The sequence below is a fragment of the Protomyctophum bolini genome (genome assembly GCF_963924005.1).
Source record: "Protomyctophum bolini genome assembly, chromosome: 20".
Taxonomy (NCBI): Eukaryota; Metazoa; Chordata; class Actinopteri; order Myctophiformes; family Myctophidae; genus Protomyctophum; species Protomyctophum bolini.
Genome location: NC_137881.1, coordinates 31,382,002 through 31,402,351, shown reverse-complemented (window position 1 = coordinate 31,402,351; position 20,350 = coordinate 31,382,002). Strand labels below are relative to the sequence as shown.

Sequence of the window (20,350 nt, the reverse complement as noted above, 5' to 3'; positions counted from 1 at the left end):
TAAAGCCGAAAAGGCAGATTAGTTTACAATCAAAAAGGAAAGCAATAATCTATTCAGGGAAGCCCAAAGTCCAAACATTTCCAAAGTACAAACAAAAGTCCAAAAGGCAAAACTAAACAAGGCACAAAAACCTTACTGAAGGAGAACAAGGATTTCCAGGGACAGAGGAACACCAAGAGGAGCACCGGACAATGATTTTATGTACTGACAGTTTGTGTGTGCAAAGAGTCCAGTATTTATAGGCAGCAGGATAATGGCAAAGGGTTCACAGGTGTGTAATGGGAAGCACTGCAGGGCTGATAAGAGTTGGGGACAAGTGTGCAGTGTGAGGGAATGGAATGAGGGAGTGGCCAGGGAGGAGACATGGTCTGTGGAGTGACAGACCATGACATGCAGGGTAAAGGCCTATATTCATAGTCTGGATTTCCAGTGGTGAGGCGACGACCACCGCTCCGGTGGTGAGCTGACCACCACCGGAGCTGAAATAACGTTGAGCGGTGGTGGTGGTGAGTGAAAACAGAGAGAAGGGCTGGAGCGGTGATGGCGGTGGTTTTCTCTTCGCCGCGGCTCTTGACGTAATTTTGTAGTTCGGTGGTCACCTCACCACCGCACCGTAAATCCAGACTATGTATGAGCCTTAACAAGACAACTCACCCCGTTTCTGTTTTCCTCCCAGAATTTTTTCCCCCAGTGAGGGGTGGGAGAGAGGCTGGACAGCAGACGGCTGGACTTTGAATTTCTATAACTATAAACTTTCATGACAGCAGACGGCCCTAAGTACAAATATAATTGATGAAAAGCTACTACAGCGAAGTCTGTTCACAGAAGTTGTCGTAGGATATGTGGGGATTATCTGACGAGGTACCATTTGAGTGGGCAAAACCATTTGAGTGGGCAAAACCATTTGAGTGGGCAAAACCATACCGGTATACTAAATAATACAAAATTGTTTATAGGGTCAATATAAGTAAAATAATATAGCCTTTCGACAGGAGTATCTTTTTATATTTTTCCAAAAATAATACAGCATATTACAAAGTTATCCCCCTCACTGGTGAACATTCCGGGAGGATTCCCATCGTCGGGACCTAAAAGTTGGGGGGACAATATTTGAGATCCAGAGTTGAGCCTAGAGAGCAACTGCAGTTAGGTTATAGGTCATATAACCGGAATGGTCATTGCAGTGAGAGGCAAGCACGCAGCGTGCACTTTGACCATGCGTGCATTTTCAGAGCGTATATTTTAATGGTCAAACGATTGTGTTCTGGCTTGGATCAGTGGAATCTGTGTACCTTTCGTGGAACTAATAGTAGGCCCATACTTAACATTGTATAATTGTTGGAAAGTGATATTCAAAATCATTTCCAAGTAATGTCTTTTCAATGACAGCACTAGATTATTTCAGGCCAGATTCAACATTTCATCATTTAGGTGAATGAGGAATGTGAATTAACTGTTAAGTTCAACATCCTATACAGACATTTTTATATAATTCATATACTGATTATTAAATATCAGGTCCCCCCGACAACTAAATGAACTTAAAGCCTACATTGTCATCATTGTGGGTTAATGATATAATGAATAAGTGTGTAATTGGTTAATTCAACTTCATTATGCATGTATATTGTATAAAGACACTAGGGATGCACCGAAAGGGAAATTCTTGGACGAAACCGAATACCGAATATAGGAAACAGTTGGCCGAAAACCGAAAAATTATATTATAAAATATATTATACATCTTTTTTCCTACCATTGCTGTCATGGCCGTATCTTAAAGCTACCTGATTTATGGCAAAATAAATGGTTATGGCAAAACTTAACTTAAATAATAATCACTATTATGGGTCCAGGAAACATTTATTCAGCCCTTTTGAATGCATTAATTGCATACACTATTCGGTGATATATTTTCTGCCTATTAGGGCCGAAACGAAATAGGCCATGCCATTTTCTGCCGAACATTTTCTGCGGCCGGATATTCGGTGCATTACTAGTTAAAATAGTATGTTTAATACAGAGTAAGTAAAGAATAAATAATCTCTCAATCACCTGGTAATGACTGTGACACACAGTCCTGTAGCTGAAAGGTCAGAAGTGCAGTCCTTATAACCACAATGTTTCCAGCCAGACAGGTCTAGTCCAGAATTCCACTTAAGAACTATTATATACTTTGTTGTACAACAAATAGCGAAGATAGTTGACCTACAAGCTTGTAGATGTTGAAAGATTTAGAAAGCTTTTGTCTATGATGCCATGTTGAAAGTGGTTATCACTTAACATACCTACACCCGCACAGTATAATGGCCCCGACCATGAGACTTACTACAGGCCAACTGGTAGTGGTCCGATCCTACCCCCCCCCCATGAGACTTACAAATCCCAAATGTTTATAAACAAATCCCAAATGTTTGTAAACAAATCCCAAATGTTTATAAACAAATCCCAAAATGTTTATAAACAAATCACAAATGTTTATAAACAAATCACAAATGTTTATAAACAAATCCCAAATGTTTATAAACAAATACCAAAATGTTTATAAACAAATCCCAAAACCCATGAGACTTGGTCCTACCCCCCCGACCATGAGACTTACTACAGGCCAACTGGTAGTGGTCCTACCCCCCCCCCCCCATGAGACTTACAAATATGTTTGTAAACAAATCCCAAATGTTTATAAACAAATCCCAAAATGTTTATAAACAAATCACAAATGTTTATAAACAAATCACAAATGTTTATAAACAAATACCAAAATGTTTATAAACAAATCCAAAATCCCATGAGACTTGGTCCTACCCCCCCGACCATGAGACTTACTACAGGTCAACTGGTAGTGGTCCTACCCAATTGGTATGAAGTGTAACTGAATATCGCTGTTTTAGTATCCCCACTTAACCCATTAAGACCTGAGTTTGATTATACAAATGTTATGTTATGGTTATGGCTAAACTTAACTTACCGGTAAATAATAATCACTATTATGGATCCATAAAAAGTTATTCAGCTCTTTTGAATGCATTAATTGCATACACTATTCGGTGATATATTTTCTGCCTATTTGGGCCGAAACCGAATAGGCCGAATATTTTCTGCGGCCGAATATTCGGTGCATCACTAAAAGACACATTTAATATACATCGTGTGTGAGCCCAAAAAGCTAGGGGACCCCTGGCCTAATAGCGTAGTAGCCAAAAAATGAACCCGGACATGTTGAGTACACCAAGGTTTTATTTTAGAAATGTTTATCATGCTTTATCTAGTGTCAAACTAGGGGGTTTTCATGATGCTGAATCCATTCCAAGCATTAGTTTAGCAAAATAACACTCATTGGGTTTAAAACGGCCATGCCCACTTGCGCTGACAGCCTGACATCATCAATTTGTGATGACGGCATTGGCCGTTTTTAGCCCAATGAGTTTTTTTTTTTGTCTTCTATTCTATAGGTTGTTAATGGTATGGTCACATATTATGCCAATTATGAAAATTGCTCAACACATGCAAGGTAGCATCTGGCAGTTTCTACATGCTGGGGACTCATACCATTTATAACATGAAACCTTGGTGTACTCAACATGTCCGGGTTCACAATGGGGCTCTATGGGCTGGCTACTATAATAGGGAACCCTTTTTATGTGTTTTCCATTAGTTCCCCTGCCCTCTCCCCAGACCCTTCAGGAAGTTGAGGTGCCGGTCATGGGAAACAGACAGTGTGGCTGCTTCTACCACCAACGGTACACCATCACAGAGAAGATGATTTGTGCCGGTCTCCGAGCTGGAGGAAAGGACTCATGTCAGGTGATACATTTTACTCTTCCTCTGTGCATTTAGTTCTATCGTTCTCTATGACGCTGTTTCGAGTGTTTTGAGAGTTGGTTCTTCACGATCAAATGTCCCTTTATTTTTCGTGTCATTTTGAAATGTGTATTATTATTATTTCTAAAAGGTTGTGAATAACGTACTGTAACAATTAACAAAATATTTAAACACTTTTTTAAATCTAAGAATTTATCTAGAAAATAGCAGATTTACATAAGCTCACAATGTGTCGCTTCAAAATGCGTGAATGTTAACTTGTGTACTTTTACTTTTAGAACTTCATTCAAGTATATTTTGATGCACTTTTGTACATTTTGAATATCGGATCTAGTAGGGGAGAGCCGCCACGGATGTAACACTTTGCACGTTTAATTTTTTTACTCGGAGATCCGTTTATCTACATATGTAATATTTTCAGGCAACGGACCTACACTTGTCTGCTTCCATAAACCACTTTTTATTTTTCAATTGATCAAACAGGTCGGGAGTTATTAAACCGAAAGTGGACGCTGTTCCAGTGTTACATTTGTTGCGCCTGTCGGACTAATTGTAACAGCAGGGTTATAAATGTAACAACGCTAAAAAACACCATTAAACATATCGTTTTCAGCTTAAAGCAATTATATTTCATTGAAGCAACTCCTTAGCATTGTTTTCATACCATGGATGTGATAAGAAAATGTATCAAACATATTGGGAAATATTAAATAGTATCGGTGTACCAGTTTGGGCTTTTTTTTTCAGTTCAATGGGGAAATACATTGATTAAACAAACGTTTGATTGATTGAGTTGTACAATGTTATACAACCCTAAACTAATTTTAGAATACACTACACAATACAATACAATTTTAGAACATAAAATATTGGCCAATATGTCAAATATGTAAATATTACTTATAATGGCATTGAATGGAAGCGGACCATTGTAACACAAACCCTCCTTTGCAAGTTTTCTTTGCCGTTGCTTACAGACCAGAATGAACGTGAATTCCGTCTAAACACGATGCAAACTAATGAAGAACATAAGCATGAAGACATCCATGTGGATTTTTATTCACCAACACCAAAGAAAATTTTTTTAGAACACAAATACTCCAGGTGTAAAATTATACGCATTTTGAAAAAAGTCAGTTTTTCGCCAATAGCTCCCCGCAGGATGAAGGTAAACACTTCAAACTTCCTGGGCACGTAGAGTACGTTGCTGTACACATACTGACGCGATGGCGTCATGGTGGCGTTGACCAATCAAGAGATAACGTCCATGTTACAACCGTGACGCGTTACATCCGTGGCGGCTCTCCCCTACCGGACAAAGTATCTCTAAAGAGCGTCGCAGTCCCCCCTTTCAGAACAACGAGTGGCCCAGGAAATGAATCGCAATGCATTTTTGACCATAGGCATTTCTTAAATTAATTATTTAAAGACCTTTTAAGCGTCGTACGAAGCCAACTCTTGTCGTGACAAATCATGACAACACACACAATATTTTGGACCAAACAAAGAATTAGAAAGTAGAAAAAAACGGCAGGCACACTTTTTGTTGTTTTTCTTCTTTGTAATTATTTGTTCGGTCCAGAATATTGTGTGTGTTGTCATGATTTGTCACGACAAGAGTTGGCTTCGCACGGCGCTTAAAAGGTCTTTAAATAAATAATTTAAGAAATGCCTATGGTCAAAATGCATTCCACTCGCTGTTCTGAAAGGGGGAGGGACTGCGACGCTCTATACCTTGCCTCAATGAAGCCTTCATACAGTGCATTTTTTTAAATCTCAGGCATTGTGAATATAAAGGATGTACCAAAAAAAAAACATTTTCCTCCAGGGAGACTCTGGTGGTCCGATGGTAGTCCACAACGGTGCAAGGTGGATCCAGGCCGGGGTGGTGAGCTTCGGCGAGGGCTGTGCTCTGCCCGGCTTCCCGGGAGTCTACACTCGCGTGTCACGCTTCCAGCAGTGGATCGGCGACAGCATCACGTACCAAGTGGGCTTCGTCGGGTTTTCCTCCAGCGGCCCCGACACTGATGACGACGTGTGCAGTGTGCCGACCGACCCAGCAACACCAGCACAACCAGAACGACTGGGTAGTTCAGCGGAACCAATGGGTACTACACCAGACCCAATGGGTACTACACCAGACCCTACTACACCAGACCCAATGGGTACTACACCAGACCCAATGGGTACTACACCAGACCCTACTACACCAGACCCAATGAGTACTACACCAGACCTAATGGGTACTACACCAGACCTAATGGGTACTACACCAGACCCTACTACACCAGACCTAATGGGTACTACACCAGACCCAATGGGTACTACACCAGACCCAATGGGTACTACACCAGACCTAATGGGTACTACACCAGACCCAATGGGTACTACACCAGACCCAATGGGTACTACACCAGACCTAATAGGTACTACACCAGACCCAATGGGTACTACACCAGACCCAATGGGTACTACACCAGACACAATGGGTACTACACCAGACCTAATGGGTACTACACCAGACCCAATGGGTACTACACCAGACCCAATGGGTACTACACCAGACCCAATGGGTACTACACCAGACCTAATGGGTACTACACCAGACCCAATGGGTACTACACCAGACCTAATGGGTACTACACCAGACCCAATGGGTACTACACCAGACCCAATGGGTACTACACCAGACCCAATGGGTACTACACCAGACCTAATGGGTACTACACCAGACCTAATGGGTACTACACCAGACCCAATGGGTACTACACCAGACCCTACTACACCAGACCCTACTACACCAGACCCAATGGGTACTACACCAGACCCTACTACACCAGACCCAATGGGTACTACACCAGACCCAATGGGTACTACACCAGACCCAATTGGTACTACACCAGACCCAATGGGTACTACACCAGACCTAATGGGTACTACACCAGACCCAATGGGTACTACACCAGACCCAATGGGTACTACACCAGACCCAATGGGTACTACACCAGACCTAATGGGTACTACACCAGACCCAATGGGTACTACACCAGACCCAATGGGTACTACACCAGACCCAATGGGTACTACACCAGACTCAATGGGTACTACACCAGACCCAATGGGTACTACACCAGACCTAATGGGTACTACACCAGACCCAATGGGTACTACACCAGACCCAATGGGTACTACACCAGACCCAATGGGTACTACACCAGACCCTACTACACCAGACCCTACTACACCAGACCTAATGGGTACTACACCAGACCCAATGGGTACTACACCAGACCTAATGGGTACTACACCAGACCTAATGGGTACTACACCAGACCTAATGGGTACTACACCAGACCCAATGGGTACTACACCAGACCTAATGGGTACTACACCAGACCCAATGGGTACTACACCAGACCCAATGGGTACTACACCAGACCCAATGGGTACTACACCAGACCCAATGGGTACTACACCAGACCCAATGGGTACTACACCAGACCCAGACCCAATGGGTACTACACCAGACCCAATGGGTACTACACCAGACCTAATGGGTACTACACCAGGCCTAATGGGTACTACACCAGACCTAATGGGTACTACACCAGTCCCAATGGGTACTACACCAGACCCAATGGGTACTACACCAGTCCCAATGGGTACTACACCAGACCCAATGGGTACTACACCAGACCCAATGTGTACTACACCAGACCCAATGGGTACTACACCAGACCCTACTACACCAGACCCTACTACACCAGACCTAATGGGTACTACACCAGACCTAATGGGTACTACACCAGACCTAATGGGTACTACACCAGACCCAATGGGTACTACACCAGACCCAATGGGTACTACACCAGACCCAATGGGTACTACACCAGACCTAATGGGTACTACACCAGACCCAATGGGTACTACACCAGTGGGTACTAAACCACAACCCCTGTGTGAGAGTCTGTTTTGTGGTGGCCCACGTGTAATCCATTTCTCCTACTTCACTATTGTCCTCACTCTCGTGCCAATTCTGTACAACAGCATGGCTTAGGTATAGCTTTAGGGCAGTGGTTCCCACACTGTTTTGTGTCAAGGACCCCCAAATTGACACCAATTAGCCCGCGGACCCCCACATTTGAGGAGCTATATGCCAGGGACCCCCCATAAGAGAAGATTTGTAGCAGTGATTCTCAACCCGTTTAATTTCAAGGACCCCCAGTTTGACATGCATTAGGCTACGGATCCCCATTCAATGGCATTTTTATATCTGGAACCCCAATTTTTATTGTAATAAAATCAATGTTAATTTAACTCAGAGTGTACAAATGGAACCCTAAATGGACACGTCAGGGTCCGTTTGGTTCGATTTGTACAGACCCAAGGGTCCATTTGGTTCCTAATTACCGGTATCGTTTAGCTGGGGACCCCCTGGAACTCCCTCAAGGACCCCTGGGGGTCCCCGGACTCCACTTTGGGAACCACTGGCTTAGGGTTACACAATCAATCAGAAGGATGTATGCACGTCATCAGTGCCCATACCCGAAGGCGGGGGTTGGCGAAAGGGCCTTTCTGTGTGGAGTTTGCATGTTCTCCCCGTGTCCCCTAGGGTAGGTATACCCTCACAAAAAACATGCAGTAATCCTGGTCTCTAAACTGCCTCCCCCTGGCCAGCCGGGGCGCCTGATGGAGGGGAAAGGAACTGGTTGGAATAACGTGTTCCTTCCACGCGCTATACGTCCAACCAGGGAAACTCCCCCCTGTCAGGTGTAAAGGAGCAACTTGGACACTCAGGCATGAAGGAAGCATGTGTTCAAGTCCGTTGCTCTCCCCTTGTTCCCCATATATGGGGACTAGGTTGGTGGAGGGTGTGTATAGAGCCCAGGATCACATTAGATGATTGACACAGGGGTGAAAAATGGGTTACAAAGTTGTGGGATAAAAAATATATAATAATGAAATTGTGAAACTATATTAATTATCTTTAATACTCAGAACATTGTACACAAACCATCTCCCTGTCCATCAGGCTCGCAGAGACACAATAACATCACTGTTCTCTATCCACTAGAGGTTCTCAGCTATAGTATAGAAAACAGCTAGAGTCTAATACAAGTTCTGAAGAAATAACTAAGAGAGAGAATGTTCTGATTTAGCTTCAAGTTATGTTAACGGGTCATAGAACTACAGTATATGCTTAAGATTCTTTATTTTTTAATTGTGATTGCACTCTGAATACATAATCAATGGATATAATCACCTGATAAAATAAACTGTCTGCATTGCAATAAAAGCATGTTTTGTTTTTTTTTTTATTTTTTTTAAAATCTGATGTACTTCCACTTGGGTTCTTTATATCTTCTCCCAGAGGGCAGAAGTACAAACTTGGCTTTTTTTTTGTTGCCTGTTTTAATGTAGCCTGCTCATAAATAGATTGCATAAACAATGTTAAACTCACCAACATTTGCAGATGTGCGAAAAGATTGAATCACCCTCTTTCTATCTGCAACATTTTTGTTTCATAAGAATCCACCGTATAAACGTTATGAGCTACTTTCTGTCAAGAAATGCCCTGCATTTGATTATTTAAGTGTCAGAGTTTGGAAGTGCTTGTTTTTAATAACATATTTTGCTGCCTCCTAGTCAACCGCTTCCATATTCATGAAGTCAGTTGGACATTTTTGACCAGGGGAGGCGCTAAAGCTTTTCAACTTCCTTGAAAAACATGCTAAACAACCGCTTTAACGCTCGTGTAACCGTTTAAACTTGGATTTTCTTGGCCGTTGCTAAGTTTGAATTAGTGTAAAACCTTTTTAGCCCTTCACTTTTTGGATTCATTGTGCAGAAAAGGATAAGAAGTGTTCCTTGTGGAAACATGCAGCGTTTCTGAACCGCGGTGGGAGGGGCCCAGGGTGTGACCTCATCTCGGGGGTACAGAATGAGCGTAGGGAGAGGGCACATATGGGGCTACTGTTTTCTTAGCTTTGTGACTGACCAATGAGATGCAGATTGTATTGTCTGCAAAGGAACTATGTGTCTGTCACAAATAAAAGTTCTGTCTTGCAAGCCCATGTCAACAACACAGACAAGGCAGCTGTGCACAAGGTGAGTCCTTCTGCAAATTAAATTGACCGAATATTATTTTGTACAACCAAGCAAAGCATAAGATATGATGGTTTGGAGAATAGGCTGGTCTCTCTTTTTATAAGAGATAAGCCAGCCCATTGCATACAGGTTCTCAAACTTTTTTAATTTCAAGGACCCCCATAACTCTGAGAGTAAAACCAAATGGATCCATTTGGAGTCCCATTTTGATTCCATTTGTACAGTATCAGAGTTAAAAGTTATAAAACGGTCCATTTGGTTCCACTTGTACACTCTCAGAGTGAGACCTGTAAGGGTCCATTTGGGTCCATGTGATACACTCTCAGTTACAGACCTATAATGGGTCTATTTGGAACCCCCTCAAGGAACCATGAGGGTCACCCTGGATCACACCTTTGAGAGCCACTGCTTTAAATAAATACATAACTAATATATTTGATGAAATTTAGGAGCAAATTTAATTCAAACAGAACCGCGCACGCACGACACATGCACACGCACGCGCGCATGTGTCCTCTTTTTGGTCATTCAGAATATGGTAACCCTAATGTACGTCTGTATTCCATTTAGCGTGGGAGAGATGGGACGGGACCCTACATAAAGTCATCGAAATGTCAGAAACTTTACGTAGGGTCCGAACGGGGCTATAGGTTTGTCCCACCTTCTGTCTGTCTGCTTGTCTGTGTGCTTGTCTGTGTGTTTTGCCTGCCTGCCTTTCTGTGTGATTCCTTGTGTATAGTTGTTTCTGTGTTTTTGACAGTTTTTTGCCCTGCCCAGTCCATGACAGTCAGTATTCCTTACCCCAGTGACCCTCCTTCCAGACCCCCACCACCCACCCTGTTGCAACCTGATATTCTGGCCTTTTTTCTTGTGATGTCTGGAAGCCATCTTTGTCGTCACACTCTTTATTTTGTAGTATTGCTTTGTGCCTTTCCTGTCTGCCCCTGCAGTTCTGTTCCTGCCTTGTCTCACCAGTATACTGTGTTGATTGTCAGTTAGTTTCACCTGTGTCCTGTTACTCCCTATATTCCCCTGTTTTTTTTTCAGTTCCTTGTTGGATTATTAGTTATATAGTCACAGTTTTCTTTGTTGCTCTTGTATTTGAAATGTTATCTCCTAGTGTTCCTTGCTCCTAGTGATTGTTATTTTCCCTCAGCTCTTCGTGTTCCCTGTTTTGGGTGTTAATAAACACTTTTGAACCTGTTCCTGACTGTCCACCTGCATTTGGGTCCTACTCTCTGGTCTGAAATTGTGACACATGAGCTGTATCATAGCCATATCATCAAGATTAAAACAAAAATAAACTGAACCGGAAACGGCCAGGAGCTTTGAAACTCCGGACGGCATAGCCTTCGAGGGTCAATAAGTGGCACGCAAACCACCACGATAAGGTAGACACCCACAGGAAGGAGTTGAGTACTTAAAGCTATTTGACAATGCTGAAACTGGGATAGAAACATGGCCCTCCACAAGCAGCTGTGTGGGATATCTCTCATGCTCGTCCTGCAGCTCAAAGGTGAGAAAATATATTCCTTGACGTTTCTACTTTATATTGCCTGCCCGTTTGCAGTCTTATTAATGATATTTGAATGTTTTAAGTTTAAACGTGAACAGAAAATGTATTCACTTATCGAAAATAATTTAATAAGACTTTTCCCTATTTATTTATTTATGTACCATCAATAGGCCAGATAGATAGTATATATCTATTATTGAATTTAGTTAAATCAAGTTTGTTATGCAGGACCTTTTAATATTTGCAATTGTTAATACAACATTCAACTTATCCACTGGCTCATCTTACCCCATGCATTCTCTGTAATGATAAGTTTTGACTTTAACATGACCAATTACAAAAGGAGCATTCTTTGCTCTGCCATTGTGAGTCACTGCATGGTTTTGAAGTAGAACTTACATTTACTATTCAGATTTTCTTCGATTGTGTGGAATTGAGGCCAAAGAACTTGCATGTTTGACACCAACTTTACGTGTACACATTTGCATCTTTTGTTGCTGTCCGTCGACCTACACAGTGATGTGATCTAATCTAATGAACTAAAGCCAATTGCATTTGAATTGGCTGTACAGTCAGAGGTTTACAGACCCACAAAGAGGAGACCCCCTTCCAGGATGGACAGGCATGCGGGCAATAATCAAATGCAAAAGAACAAAACTGTTAGATGTTGTGGTCTCCAAATTTCATGATATTCATAATTACTATAGGATATACATTTTGGTCAGTGTGTTAATGTGCTGAGAGAGGAGTACCCATTGTCTCAAAGTGTTTGACGCTTGTCCCAGGTGTGAATCAAAACACACGTAGGCAGCCACTTGCTATCTCTGTGCCATTTGGTGATCTGTATGTTAAATCTTAACCACACCCAATCTGTTTGTAGTTGGACGCTTAAAGACCTATAGGAACTAAAATGTAAGGGAGTTGTGTTGGGCTGGCTGGCCACCACGCCACGGTCGGTCAGGCAGTCTGTGTGCTCCAGCACGGCCCTGCACTCATGGGGCCGCGGGAAGCTATGCTATTTTGTCATTCTGGACTTGGTCTTTTGATTGAATAAATGGTCAACAACACTCCAGTTCACCTCTCTGCCTGCTTCTTCATCCCATCGTCCGATGCTCTTGACAAGGTTTTCTATACTCTAGTCTTGCAGTCTCCAGTTTGCTTTAGAGAACATCAGTCTTCTCTCTAATTTAGTCAGTTTAGTTGTGTGAAAATACACGACAATGTCAGTGCTGGTATAGCCGCAATTTGCATTTAAAAAAAATAATGGGATGAGTTGCAATACCCTCCATTGACTCCCCACTCGAGCTTTTGTGTCATAAAAATCCACCGTAGACATGTTAGGAGCTACTTTCTGTCAATATATTCTGTGCAGGTGATTCTTTTTCTAAATGTTGGGAGTTTGGAAGCACTCGTTTTTATTAAGGGGTCGCGCTGCTGCCTCCTGCATTATGTTCAAATGCGAAACAGATGGCACACAGGGCCGTTCAGTGACTTACGACGAGCGCTTCCAAACTCCAACACTTCTCCAAAAGAATCACTGGCACAGAATTTCTTGACAGAAAGTAGCTCCTAACATGTCTACGGTGGATTTGTATGACACACAAGCTCGGCAGATTGAAAGAGGATAATTCAAGCTTGCCCTATATACCTGCAATGTTGGTGAGTTTAACGCTGTTTAATACAAGCGGATCGCAAATTTGATGAGTGGTGAGTCAATGGAGGGTATTGTAACTCTAGATTCATCACATTATTAAAAAATCTAGAGTTGCAAATTGCGGCTAGACTCGGCACATGTCACAAATGATGTACACTAGCCTACATCCTACATATAAATAAGGAAATCCCTGTCACCAAAACCTCTCCTCAAAACTATCACCAAAACCTGTTCTGCTTGCTTCTCCTCAGTGGATTTTAATTTGCACACGGGCATGGACCATTAGCATATGCACCAAATAAAAAAGAAAATGTAGTTTTTGTTTTGTCTCTTGTCTGCAGTTTCAGTGAAAACTGCAGTCCAGATATTGAATGAACCATTATATTTTTCTGTCAAACTAAATCTAGTTCACACATGCTGTGCTGTTGACTGAACCTAACCTTGACTGAAACCTTTTTATTTTATTTTTTATTGCAGGCTCTTTTTCACAACTGTCTGGTAAGCAACCATGTGAAACGGTTTTCATTTATTTAATTTTATTGTGTTTTTGTGTTTGTTTTCATTACATTTCCTATTTATTCTGCCACATTAAAGATGAATTTAAACTATCCTGAAAAGTGGTAAAAGTCAGTGTAAAAGTGGTGTTGACATATAAGTTTAGTTAGTAATAGCCTCCTTTAAAAAAAGGAAAGGCTATTTGTGGAGGCATAATCCATACTTTTAGTTGGCTTAGGCTGTATTTAGTGGGAATATATGCTAGGGTTCTACTGTTGGTATACTGTACCGGCTCAGTGGCCTTGTGGTTTTGAGTGTCCGCCCTGAGATCAGGAGGTCGGGGCTCAATACCCAGCCGGGTATACCGAAGACTATACAAATGGGACCCAGTGCCAGCTCCCTGCTTGGCAATCCACATCAAGGGTTCGATCATTGGGGGTAAGTCTCTGCGTCATGTACAGTATACTAGCATCATGTCCAGGGGGTGTACTTGTACAGTATACGTCAAGCCAAGCGTAGGCAGGCGTGTTAGATGGGCATGAAGGAATTGTGAACGGGGAGTGGACTGTGATAAGAACAGAGCGGTCTCTACTCCAGTCCTGAACACAACTTCATAAAACTCTCTCTCTCTGATTATATTTTTGTTAGTTTGTGGCCAGGCGCCTCAGAACACCAGAATCGTTGGAGGTCACGACTCGCCCCCCGGGAGCTGGCCTTGGCAGGCCAGTATAAACCATCCTCTCGTAGGTTATTTCTGTGCAGGTTCTCTTATCAACAAAGAATGGGTGCTGTCCTCTGCCCACTGCTTCCTCGGAAGGTGAGGATTTAATATGTCTCTATGATATATACCTGTAGGCCTATAGGACTCCAAATTTGGGCGGGGTTTCAGCCTGATCTGACCGTCATTGACGTCCATTATGAAATGAAATTGAAATATTTCAAAACGATATATAAAACCTCCCGTGAAAGGAGATGTGTGGAGATACTATACCATATGGCCTTACTGGCAGTGAATAAGAAGGTTTGCCCCAAAACACGCTCTCCCCGGGTCAAATCCACCCATCTCAGAACAGTCGCCGGGTATTCCTAAACGTAACCCTCGATCAGTCAAAACTATGTCTAAAACTAAACTTATTCCTAAACATGACCTCAGTAAAGCTATGCCTAAAACTTACCCGATTCCTAAACTTAACATGCAGTAAAACTATGCCCAATCCTAAATGTATTCCTAACCTTAAAGTGAACCACTTTTTTCTTTCTTTCTTTTTTTAATTTATTTCAGCAACCTTCCTCGTGGTGAGATTGTTTACTTGGGCCGCCAGAGCCAAGAAGGAACCAACCACAACGAGGTGAACAGGACGATCACACGGGTCATCCGCCATCCTGAGTACTTTCAGCTGGCGAACGAAGACAGCGACATTGTCCTGCTGAAGCTCTCCAGTCCCGTCGCCTTCACGCCGTACATTCGCCCCGTCTGTCTGGCAGCGGCGGACAGCACCTTCCACACTGGAACCACGAGCTGGGTGACTGGCTGGGGGCACACCTCCAGTTCTGGAGGTGAGACGAAGGCCTGCCAAAATGTCTAAAAGTAAAACATTTCAGATGGCTAAAATATGACAAACTATGTTGTTTTTTTCATTATTTAAATACAGGAGTTGAAAAATAATAAATGGTGGCATTAACAGGTTCTCTTAAATAAACCCCACAAGTATGACATACAAGAGTATAAACGCATTGAATTTTCACCCCAAAGAAAAAAAGACAACAGAAAACAAGACAAACAAACTAATTCAATTAAATACAGGATCAGTAAAAGTTGAAAAATAAAAGGCAGACAAAAACAGACAAAACAACAGTACACAACATCCTATAAACAATCACAGGTACATGATACATCCATAATCCGCATTACAGCACAGCAATCCAATCACAGTATAGGCTACTTCTAAATCAAAAGTCCAGCAGACCTCACCCATCCCCATAAGCAGAGACGGATTCAAATTCTGAATGAATTGAAAGAATGGACAACTATCTTACATTTTAATGCCAAAATAATTACTGGTGGAAACCCTTTGTGTATACGTCTTCTCTTCCATTATAGGTGTCCTACCCTCTCCAAAGACCCTTCAGGAAGTCGAGGTGCCGGTCGTGGGAAACAAACAGTGTGACTGCCTTCTACACCCACGCTACACCGTCACGCGGAACATGATTTGTGCTGGTCTTCTGGCTGGAGGAAAGGACGCATGTCAGGTGACAATCGTTCTACTATTACTACTGAGTATTAGTCTCGTGTAGCCGTAGACAAATAACTATTTCCACAATCTCCGAATGCTATATATAGAGTCTCGAACAACAGCTCCCGAAATCCGAGTAAGGAAGCCGCCATTTCGGTTCACGGAAATATATTTTAAACTATCTTTAGAACTTCTTTTTTTTTTATTACCTTTTCTGCTAAGCAACGAGCTATATATGCTTAGAAGATTTCTATTCATATTAGGATAAATGTGCGCGACTGTAAAGACGAAACGGAAGTGGCGAGGAGGCTCCACTTCTGCTTTTATAGTTTACTCATGACAGCTCTTCCGTTGGTCATTGGCCATTGCGAGAGGCAAGTCTGGCAACGCGAGACTAATGGAGTATAGAATAGATACAGGTTTTGACAAGAATTTTGACCCAATGGTCAAGATTACATTTCTCCCCTGACCCAAGGTAAAAATGTTAGCACTTGCTATCCAGGTTCAAATCCAGGGTAGAAGGTGGAAAGTTAAAGTCATATTTGAAGCTTTAAGTCTGAATCCATCTGTCATAGCTGGCTCTGCAGGTCATGGTTTGGATTATGGAAAAGACTGCATCCACCTCTTCAGCTTTATCCAATGGCAAACAGGCAGATTTCTTTCTCCTTTTTCTTTTTACAGCAACTGTAAAAATAGGGGAAAAGAGTGAGCACAAGTTCTGTCAAGAGTTTATATTATTTGCCATATTATTCAAGAGTAAATAATATTATGGCAAATAATCAAGTAAAAGTGTAAATAAAAAAGGGATTTATTAAATTAGGCTTACAATCAAACAGTAAATTTAATATAGCAAATTATTAAACCCATAAACCCAGTCAATATAAGTCAAGTCAATATAACCCAACAAATTAATTTTACGTCACATATACAGAAACTTCGAACATTATTTTTCAGGTTTTATTGATTGATTGAAGTATTTATTAACAGTTTGGAGAATTACAGTACATTTCAAGTACAACTCAATACAAGACTGTTAACTGTGGACGACACCATGAAGCATTACACTTGTTTACAATAGGGTCCACCATGTTCAATTCATCATAAGGTGTATTTCAGTTCCTGTGCCCTGCAGCAGAAATCTGAATACATAAAGCATAAATAACCCGTTGCAAAGCTGCAAGATTGTACATCTGCAATTTTAGAAAAATCTTAAGTGTTAAATGTTGGATAATTTAGAATTACGAAAACGTTTGAGAACTGCTGATTTGGAAGTCATTTGTGGAATTTAACTCGGGTCTTAATGGGATAATAAATACAAAATGAAGAATATACATGTGCTTCTTAAAAAAAAATACACCATTAATCTGTCATTTCCTCATCAGGGAGACTCTGGCGGACCGATGGTGAGTCGCGGCGGTACCCGCTGGGTCCAGTCTGGGGTGATAAGCTTCGGCGTGGGCTGCGCTCAGCCCAACAAGGCAGGAGCCTACGCTCGCGTGTCTCGCTTCCAGGGCTGGATCGAAAGCCACATCACCGCCGACCCACCGGGCTTCGTCACGTTTACATCCCCCGGCACCGACGCTGATGCGAGCTTCGTGTGTGGCGGTACAACACCACCCGATACACCTCCTCCTCCACCTCCACCACCTGCAGCCACTACTGCAACACCGCCCGATACACCTCCTCCACCACCACCACCTGCAGCCACTACTGCAACACCACCCGATACACCTCCTCCTCCACCTCCACCACCTGCAGCCACTACTGCAACACCGCCCGATACACCTCCTCCACCACCACCACCTGCAGCCACTACTGCTACCTCATCCCATCCACCACCATCCATGACTACATCATCATCACCACCACCTGTTAGACAAAGTGAGAGTATATTTAGTTGTGGCCCGAATGTGATCCATTTCTCCTACTTTATTCATCTATTTACTCTCGTGCTGATTCTGTACACCGTGGCTTAAGGCAGTGCAATTGTGTCTGCCTATTTTATTTATAATATAAATGTTATATCGTCATATATATTATATGATTGTAAGTTAACACAGTAAAAGTATTTTAATAAATATAAATAATTTTCCTTTTTTTTCTCCACAGTTATTTTCTGTTGAAGCTAGTTGCATTTAATGAATGAAATGTGATAGAAGTTGAATTGATTATTAATTATAATAACTATAGCTGCAAGCAGCCAAAAAAGAAAAAAGCTATACGCAATAAACACAATGAGCTATATTATAAACATTGATGACTGAAATTATTTGACTAGTAATAAATAAAATTAAAACTTGTGTGAAGTGAGGGGGTGCTCTCATCATCATCACATTCTGTGCTCAGCCAATCAAATAATCACATTGTGGTACACAGTCTCTGTCTACACACAGCTTTGTGTGTAACCAGAGTCAGACTCCATTGCACTCCAAGGTCAAATTAAGGTCTGTTTTACAAACGAGTGTGAGCTTCAGTTCCTGAAGGATCCTCACGTCCCTCTACCATAATTATTGCCAGATTTCGTGAGAAATTTTAGCACAGAACTGCCAATACTGCTAAAATGTATCTATAAATAAAGTCTCTGTATGTACGTGTGTATGTTTGTAATCCACACAACTCGAGAACCGTTCACCCCACCGACTTCAAATTCGACACACATGTTCCACACCCCCACGGGGAGTGCAGTGCCCGGTGTCGAGTCTGTCGGATAGCCGGTTGTCCAGAACCAGCACAAAAGCCTCTGCCCAGGCTCTGGACCTAATCACCCTATATATCTCCATATGGAGCTAGCTTGTTCTGACTTGTTCTGACATCGGCATAGACTCCATATTTGGGCATGCCTGACAAAGAACTCCATGTATGGGCAGAAAAGGAACGCAGACATAACTGGGTGGGGCATTAATTTCCAACTTGCATCATTATTGACTTGCATAGTGTACTTATAACTTCCTCAGATGGATCCACGATTGAGAGGGTCTCTGAATACAAATATCTTGGCATCTGGCTTGACGATAAACGTTCTTTTAAATGTCATATTGTTGATCACAAGATCAACAATAAGCTCCAACAATCCAAACTAAGACAAAAACTAGGCTTTCTTTTTCCAGTAAATTCAAAAGAACTGAATAAATGTTTTATGGATCCATAATAGTGATTATTATTTAAGTTAAGTTTTGCCATTTACCATAACATAACATTTGTAGAATCAAACTCAGGTCTTAATGGGTTAAGTGGGGATACTAAAACAGTGATATTCAGTTACACTTCATACCAATTATACTGTGCCGGTGTAGGTATGTTAAGTTTCAACATGGCATTATAGGCAAAAGCTTTCTAAAGCTTTCAAATTTTCCAAACATCTACAAGCTTGTAGGTCAACTATTTTCGCTATTTGTTGTACAACAAAGTATATAGTGCTTAAGTGGCATTCTGGACTAGACCTGTCTGGCTGGAAACATCGTGGTTGCAAGGACTGACCTTCTGACCTTTCAGCTACAGGACTCATTACCAGGTGATTGAGAGATTATTTATTCTTTACTTACTCTGTATAAACATACTATTTTAACTAGTGATGCACCGAATATTCGGCTGCAGAAAACGTTCGGCAGAAAATGGCTAAAGATGCATTTTCGGCCTATTCGGCTTCGGCCCGAATAGGAAGAAAATATATCACCGAATAGTGTATGCAATTAATGCATTCAAAAGGGCTGAATAAATGTTTTATGGACCCATAATAGTGATTATTATTTAAGTTAAGTTTTGCCATTACCATTTCTTTAGCCATAAATCAGGTAGCTTTAATATTGGATATTCGGTATTCGGTTTTCGGCCAACTGTTTCCTATATTCGGTTTCGGCCAAGAATTTCCCTTTCGGTGCATCCCTAGATTGATGTATTGTTTTGTGACTGTATTTTGTGTATTGTAACCTCGGCTACGTTGAAAATGAGGGCTTGCCCTCAATTGTTTTTCCGAGTATAAATAAAGGTGAGAAAGAAAGAGAGAAATTCCAAGTAGGCCAGTGTCCAGCAGGCACTACTCTAGTAATGAATAATGCTTCATTTATATTTAGAGTAAAGAATAAAAACAAGACAAACTAAAATAATAGTAATGATACAGAGGATAAAACAAGCAATATGCAGAAATGCAGTATAGGACTAATGGGTTTAATGGGTTAATTGATATGGGGAGATGGATAAATTACAAAATATATCATTTTTTTTAAAATCAGGATTGTCATTGTAGCCTTCTATGCCATGGCTGCTTATTCACGAGCTATCTGCTATTCTTGAAAATGTGTGCATGTTTGAAAGCAAACATTTTTAACTCAAATCCTTGCTTCCAACAGTAAAATGTATTGAAACAGTAATGACAGTAAAAACAGTTCCAACATTAAATCTATTGACATGGGAGTACATGGCCAAATAGCCTATATGTACATATCATGTTGGCTGTCCTTGAAACAGTTGAACACCACATAGAAACATGCAGTTAAACATGCAGGTTTTTCAGAAAGCAGCCTC

The 20,350-nt window shown here is 41.6% G+C and overlaps 2 protein-coding genes across 2 annotated transcripts in view; both read left to right on the top strand.

The window, feature by feature from the left end:
- Positions 1-17,952, top strand: part of LOC308335332 (uncharacterized protein) — a gene marked incomplete at its 3' end in the record, with an annotated part of 34,592 nt that extends 16,640 nt beyond the window's left edge. The window contains exons 3-11 of the mRNA XM_080792350.1: positions 3,656-3,804; positions 5,651-5,930; positions 6,249-6,332; positions 6,365-7,756; positions 14,358-14,412; positions 14,878-15,152; positions 15,697-15,845; positions 17,212-17,710; positions 17,939-17,952. Coding sequence (XP_080648476.1) covers positions 3,656-3,804; positions 5,651-5,930; positions 6,249-6,332; positions 6,365-7,756; positions 14,358-14,412; positions 14,878-15,152; positions 15,697-15,845; positions 17,212-17,710; positions 17,939-17,952 — 2,897 coding nt within the window. The remainder of the gene's footprint in view (positions 1-3,655; positions 3,805-5,650; positions 5,931-6,248; positions 6,333-6,364; positions 7,757-14,357; positions 14,413-14,877; positions 15,153-15,696; positions 15,846-17,211; positions 17,711-17,938) is intronic.
- The window catches only part of LOC308335333 (transmembrane protease serine 9-like), a 142,299-nt gene that overhangs the window by 91,972 nt on the left and 29,977 nt on the right, over positions 1-20,350 (top strand). The gene's annotated exons all lie outside the window — the stretch shown is intronic.